We start from the raw sequence: 7,500 nt of genomic DNA, 5'->3' as shown, positions 1-7,500 counted from the left end.
ATTATTATTATTATTATTATTATTATTATTATTATTGTTATTTACACACTTAACGAAGAGTAAGGTGGGATCAGGGCTAAAGTAACATTTTAGTGGGAACTTCTCAAAGGTTCACGGCAAAAGTGGATCAAATTGCGATACTTTTGTCAACCTATGTTATCAGGACCAGTCCTTCTTTTTTTATAGAGGCTGTCCAAGAGGGGTGTGGACATCTTGTTTCCAAACCACTGTTAGCTGACTAGAATTACAAAACAAGTGTCATTTTGTGAAAGAAACACCATTGACACCCAATAGTCACAGTTTTCTCCAACAAAACAGGCAACAGATTGGCTTAAGAAACATAAGCAATACATAAGCGACAATGAACTGCCATTAAAATTCTTGTTATTGTCATATGTATCAGCTAGTTAAATGCATTAGACAGGGGCACCTAACAAAAATGTTCAGTGAAATACATGTATGCATTCAGGAGAGTCAAACTGTTCTAAGAATTTTGGTTCCATGTTGCCAAACAGCTATAGATTTCTTTACTAAAACATCACCTAAAAGATTCACAACCAGGGAATAGAAATTTTCCAAAGGGATATTTTTCACAATATTTTCCCCTTAAAAAGGTCACCTAGCAGTTTTGGCTGAGCAGATGGTTTGAAGTTCTTAGAGGATAACATTCAGTGAAACGAAATACTAAAACACCATGTATGACACCACTATACATTGAATACTAACCGACAAACGCTGGATTTGAGATTAAATATCATTGTAGGCCTAATTAGGCCTATTAAAAACATTATTGCTCCAAATTCATTGAGATTAACATTAGGATTCAGATTATGACTGAGATTAGAAGCAATAACATTTTAGGTTTTAGTCCTAATTAGGCTTAATTTGCTTGTTTTGTGCCCTTAATTAGACTGCAATAACGACCTGGACCCGGTTGTTCAAAAGCCGATTAACAATTAACCATGGAGTTTATTTCTTTACTCCCAAATGCTGTTCAATGCTGATATTCGGCAAAACTTTACATTAGAAGAACTCAATCTTGAAAAACAAAAATAAGCAAAAGAAACTTTCATCAAAAAGTTGAAAATATGAAACCAATGTTCCCGCTAATCCTGGATTAAGTTAATCAGCTTTCGAACAACCGGGCCCTGTTGTTTTAACATTTCAAGATCAAGACTCCTGGTTAGTCAGAAAAAATAAGCTTGTGAAATGAAAACGGGACAAATTTGGAAGATGCTGGTAATGGGAGCTCTCCTGCTCACTGTCTCCACAGTTTTCCCTGTCCCTTTTTTTTAATGCTTTGAGACTTCACCCTCCTTCATTATCTGATATCCAGGAAATCAAAACTCCATGCACTCTCTTATCAGCCCTTCACAAATTCTCAAAAATTATAAATCGATATGTAATTACATTATTTTTACTTTATTTAGATTGTAAAACTTCCTGGTCACAAGTTTTGGGCATCACTCACTGAACTCAAGGTTGTGTTCCTTCATGACAACAGCATTTCTAAACTTGACAATGTACATTACATGGCAGCGTCTCCTAGCATTTCTATCTTGACTCTGTATGATACTCCACTCAGTCTGAGACCAAATTACAGACATCATGTAGTCAACAGTCTGTGGTCATTAAAAAGTCTTGACAACTATGTCATTTCTGATGAGGAGATCATTGAGGATTCATCTTTTGGAGGCCGCTTTGCGCCATTGCAGCCATGTTTTTACATCAAATCGTCTTGTTTTCTCACAAAGGCAAGTGCTGGTATTTATAGATAGAGCGACTCCAACCTTCCTCGTTATCAGGTGTCGTGAAAACAAAGATGCCTAAGACCCCTAAGACTTGAAAACAAAGAAAGTACACCAAAACCCTCGACTTGGCTAACCCTAGGCCTAACTGGGCCTAAAGTTGTTTTTAGGCCTATAGGGTTAGCCAAATTGAGGGTTTTGGGTTACTTTCTTCGTTTTCGAGTCTTAGGGTCTTAGGGGTGACCTTTGTTTTCAAGACACCCCTTCATTAAATCTGATAGGATAAGAGATTTAATAGATTTTATTCTGTCTGACACCAGACAATTTAACTTGTCTGTAGGGGGCAGTTCAGGTCTGAGCCAATGGGTTAAGCATCTTACATGTTTGGATGCTTCCTGCTTTTGACTGTAGAATGATCTATGCAAAAGCTTTGTTAACAAGCTTCCATTGATGAGAGCCAGATTTGTGCTTGTCACCTCAACCAATGTGGTTCCCAGAGTTTTTTTTTCCTGCGAGCACATTACTACCAGTATGTTTGATGTGCTTCTTTCCTTGAACTCTGATTTTCCATCTTCCCAGGTACCAATACTGATTTTTGTGGAGTTAATATGAAGTTGTGTGTCCAACCAGTGTTTCTATAATAAATTGATTATTGACACCTAAACCTTTCAAGTTCCCTGAACTAGCCCCCAAAATCATCTGACATTAGACAGAGTAAAATCTAGAAGTGTCACTGTAGGAGGCAAAAGTTCAAAGGGGACACAGATTTTGAGTGGGCCTGGTTGTTGTTGACCCTTGAATGACCCTGCGCCAGTTCCCATTGGAGAGAAGAATCGTTGGCATTACACAGAGTGGAATCTTTGTGTGTCAATCCTAGCAAAGAAAGGGTCGTGAACATCATCATCAAGTTACAACAGGACCAATTGACCCAAATGAGACGTCCTGTTAACATAAGAATAAAAATGGTCTGTTTAAGGTGAAGGACTGGTACATTTAGCAATCAAGGTGTATTTCCACTTTGTCTTTAATAACCAGAAAGTAATTATTTGGCAAAAATAATGAAATGTAACATGGTTTATAAAAAGACTCTACAGACCTCAACTAACAGGAGGCATTTCATTGGCTATTCACAAAGCAAAGAGTTGAATTCAAACCCCCTGCAGACAAATTCTGCCAAGTGGTCAGAGGCTGGTGTATTTGAACCATGCTTATGCAAATGCAATGCTCTTACCAATGGACCACAACCACCTTCCTAGAACTTGGTCGCTGTTGGATGTATTGAATCAGAGTATTGCTCTTTTGGCGATCAGTGTTCATAATTTTATAAAAATGCTAAAAAAGGGGCTTAAAACTGATCTAAAATTAAAAAGGTTTCCCAAATTTTCGAACAGAAACTAATTACAAGCGCAGAATTTTTCTGGAGTCTTTACACTCAAACATTGATAAGAACTCTGTGAATGAAAGAATGGAGTTCCCAAGGGCATATGTGCCGCTGTTAAGATCTCTTGGGAGCCAAAATAAGAAGCAGTGATTTTTGAATTTTAGATTCATTGTCCCCCGAAGAAGAACCAGAGATACGGTTCGAAAATGTGGGAAACCTTTTTAATTTTAGATCAGTTTTAAGCCCCTTTTTTAGCATTTTTATAGAATCAGAGTATAATTATTGTTAATCCTCTGACTGGGATGAAAGTCCATTGCAAGACTGTTGGTCTGGCAGTAAAAGTCGTAGCCGTCCATACACCTCAGTGATTAATGAAGAGATATGATGACAGAAGTTGCTCTTGAACGTGCATTATTCAGGTCAAAGTGTTTGGACACTAACTGCCAAGACACATGCCTGATAAACTATTACCTTGATTTGTAGTTCTTAAAAGCAGGTTCATCTGAGAACAACTTAAAAGCTACCTTTTTTTGTTTCAATAATGATTGGTGCTTGTACTTTCAACCAAAAAAAGGTAATATAGGTGTGGGTAGGGGAAGGTGAAGGAAACAGACTGTTGCTAAATTCTGACATGAAATATAATAATTTGTTATCTTTTAGGAAAATACTTATGAAGAAGCCATAAAGGAAGTCAACAGACTTGTTGCTAAGGTGAATGGAGTTCAGGCAAAGTATTGTCCAGTTCTGGTCATTCAGCGCTGCATCAGAGGATATTTGACAAGGGCAAGATTTAAATTTATTCAAGATATGAGACTTTGGTAAGGTACTTAATGTAATTATGTAGACTTAAAGCCCAGTTGTTGTATTGCGTTCACAAGCACATAAGTCAAAGGTCTGGTGCTTGCACAGACTATTACTATAATTATTGTATTACTGCCAGTTCGTTGAGTTTTGTCTTAAAGTGCCCCTAACCTAAAATATTTGTTATTGCCAAGATAAATTTATACACCCATTGCTTAAATATTCTGCTGCTTCCACTTCAAAATTCCAATTTTCTGGTCTAACGAAACCAGAAATCGTTTGACTCAGCCAAGCTAGTGTGAGGCATGCATTGGTGCGTCCCACAGATGATGTTAAAAATAATGTTGTGTCAAACGGGAATGCAAAACAGCTTGTGATGTCATCTCATGGGACAAACGACTGCCATCATTTAATGCAATTGTGATCTTTATGCAACTCTGCAACTCTTTATATTGCAAGCCATGTGGCCTGTTGGAAGCAAAATTGCAACCAGTTAATGTATACATGTTTTTGAGGGAGTATAGAAGCAAGAAAACCGGAACAGCGAAAGCCACTGACACTTTATTAGTTTCTCCTAAAAAACACCGATGATACGCAGCCTAGTAACAATCCTTTCCAAAGCGCTGGTTCTAAAACAGGAAAGTTAAAATAAAACAGATAAAAGGGTTAACGAGCGAGTTAATTATATGATTGATAAAACAGAAATACGTACAAACTTGAAACCGATAATTACAAACCTTATCAGTGATTTCTCCGAGACGTGGAGTAAGCTTAACGGCCCAGGAAAACTTGAAACTTAAATAACTTAACGGTAAATTCGAGCTCTTTACCACAAGACGTAGGAAAGCCAAAAAAAAGAAAACCGCATGTGCTATATTTATATATATCGAAACATGCATAATGAGGGCTAAATATGCCCCTCAGAGGCTAACGCCTTTGAATAGGAAAAACAATTAATACAAGAGTGAACAAATTACCATGGACGAACTGCTAATGAGGCGCCTACAAAATAAACAGTAACAGGGAGGGTGTAGGTTGCAGGTCATTCTTTCGCCATAGCTGAAAGAACCCAAACCTTTACTAATGCTAACATTAGGCCTAAACACCTGAAACACTATGCTTTTACACTGCTGCGTCAGCTTTCTAGTTTGAGAGCTGCTCATGCTAGGTTTGACCGACTGTAGTTCCATTTTGAAGAGAATGCCTTTGTGAACGTTGTTTGATTTGTCCTAACAGTGGTGTGTTTATGCTTATCACTGTCTGTGTTGATCCAGTGTAATGCATAGATCGTTACACCATAACACGGCATTGCAGTCTTTAGTGTTAAATGAGGTTAAACGAAGTTTAACCAAGTAAACAACTAGGAGCGACTGCAGCCAGTTGGTCAGTGGTTTTAGTATACTTGCGCATGCGTGGAATACCTTGTGCTTTGGGCTGTATCGCTTATTTATCAGTGTAGCGGGAAGTAGGAGCATTGTGTGTGGAGCGTTTAGCGGTTTTGTCCCCCCCCCCCCTCCCCTCCCTCAGCTTTCCACTGTCTATCAGTGTGACGGGTGCCTGTCCTTTTCGGGGGCGTGGGGGCTCATGGCTGGGTTGTCAGGTTTTGCCAGCCATCGGTGCAGTCTCCACATTGGAGCTGGCTGCCAATAGTGGAAGCTCCAGGATGTTTCGGGCACCCAACCTCCAAAGAGCGACGATGTTGTTTAATGTTTACTATATGCTTTAGCCCTTATAATATGCTTATAATGTTTAACTTTAAGGTTAGCATTCTTGTACAAGTTTGGGTTCTTTTAGTGACATCTATGGTTAAGCAATGACCTGCAGCCCTGAACTTGCAACCTGTACTTTGCACCCATTGTGTTTTTGATGCTGAAATTTGGCTTGTTTAGGATAAAAGTTTTTGAGGGAAGGGTCAGTTTAAAACAGATATCTTCATGATACTCGAATGGAACAAAACTAAATGATGTTATTATTGAGACTGGATCTTTTAAAAATTATTTTATAGGGCTGCAGTTTCTATCCAGCGCTACTACCGTCACTACAAAGGGTACACCGAGGGGGGTACCCTGCCGCCTCCAACGTCACCGGCCCACAGCCGATCCTCATCAGCCCTAACTCGTTTTGATTACGAGACTTATTTGCATGGTGCAAAACCCACCTATTCAACCAGCTTTGGAAAAATAGCGAGAAGACCCCCGAGCCGAAACGTTTCTATTACTGTTCAGACAGTTGGTCGCATAAGCGAAGAAGACCATGGTAGGGAAAGTCGGCTCACAACATCCCCCGTGGAAGATCTGGAGCTCATAGAGAATGCTCAAGGTTTTCCTGTTCGAATTACTACTAGGATCAGCTTGAACCTAAAGAAGCTGGAAATGAGTACATCTGACATCATTAGAGCGCAGGAGGAGGCTGTGACTATTCATAGGAAAATGGGGCTAGTTGGGATCAAATCCGTAAAAAGCGGGATTGAAAGTGGCGAATCTCTCCGTATTAAACTGGCAACGCGAGACAACTTTAGGGTCAAGACCGAGGAATTGATAAAAGAAGAGAAGAGAACGGAAGAGAGGAAAAAGAGACGTAGTAAGGGAAGAGACCGCATTGGAAAGTACACCACCGTTAAAGTATTTTTTGGTCCGGTTATGGAGACACACCAGCGAAACGACTGTGAAGGATGCGAAACAGAGCGGGAGCCGAATAAGATCCGATTTCGGTTATCAGGATTTTGTCCTCCGATGCAAAAGGTGGATCCATTACGTGAAATGCTGATTTCCAAACAAGATGCAGGAAAAGAAGTGCGGCTAGCCGCTAGAGAGATAGAAAGGAAAGCAGCAGAGGAACCGAGGAAAGTTGCAGTGAAACGTCAAACTGTTACCGCAGATCAGAAGTTATTCATTCGCACACACGGGACTATGGGATTAGCGTGTCTTCAGGCTGTTCAGCATGCATACAGGGAAAGAGAACGCGCTGTTGCTCTGTCATCCAAGGCTACTGCTGTTGCGCAACTAAGAGAAAACAGAGAGCAAGCTAAAGAACGAATCAAGGCATTCAAACAGGAGTATAAAGAAGCTTCTCTTAGGAGAAGAGTGCGCGATGGTACAAGAACTGCTGAGGTTTTTAAAGAGCGACAAGCTAAGAAAGAAATTGAACATGAACGCCTGTCGACAGCCAGAGCTGTGACAGCAGAACAGATCAGATCCCGGCGCTCTGACTTAGCTTTTATAACAGACTTCAACTGTCAGCACACGTCCATCTCAAACGCACTACAGCGCCATGACCGAGTCTCACAGAAAGACGAGCGCGCTCACGAGATCGAGGACCTTGTGCGAAGAGAAAGAGAACTGTCCCAAGATCAACAAGCCTTGGTACGCCGATACATGGAGCACAGACAACTTATACGGCAGGCGGAAACAGCTATGGCTCGTGCTGAGCTCGATGCGCATTTGTCTCGCGAAGCTGGTCAGCGATATGCGGCGGCAAAAGAACGCGTGGCGCAAATAAAGGCGCGAAATCAGGAAACCAGTGAGTACTATTCACCGCCAGTGACTCATGCGCCCGCGAAGCTACCGCCGC

At 40.5% G+C, this 7,500-nt stretch overlaps 1 protein-coding gene across 1 annotated transcript in view; it reads left to right on the top strand.

Moving 5' to 3' along the window:
* The window catches only part of LOC137993138 (uncharacterized), a 9,361-nt gene that overhangs the window by 1,397 nt on the left and 464 nt on the right, over positions 1-7,500 (top strand). Inside the window, exons 2-4 of the mRNA XM_068838821.1 lie at positions 1,431-1,754; positions 3,790-3,947; positions 5,936-7,500. The exon at positions 5,936-7,500 is cut by the window's right edge and continues 464 nt beyond it. Coding sequence (XP_068694922.1) covers positions 1,431-1,754; positions 3,790-3,947; positions 5,936-7,500 — 2,047 coding nt within the window. The remainder of the gene's footprint in view (positions 1-1,430; positions 1,755-3,789; positions 3,948-5,935) is intronic.

The sequence above is a fragment of the Montipora foliosa genome, chromosome 2 (genome assembly GCF_036669935.1).
Source record: "Montipora foliosa isolate CH-2021 chromosome 2, ASM3666993v2, whole genome shotgun sequence".
Taxonomy (NCBI): domain Eukaryota; kingdom Metazoa; phylum Cnidaria; class Anthozoa; order Scleractinia; family Acroporidae; genus Montipora; species Montipora foliosa.
Note: the sequence above shows the minus strand (reverse complement) of the source record. Positions and strands in the feature narration are given on the sequence as shown.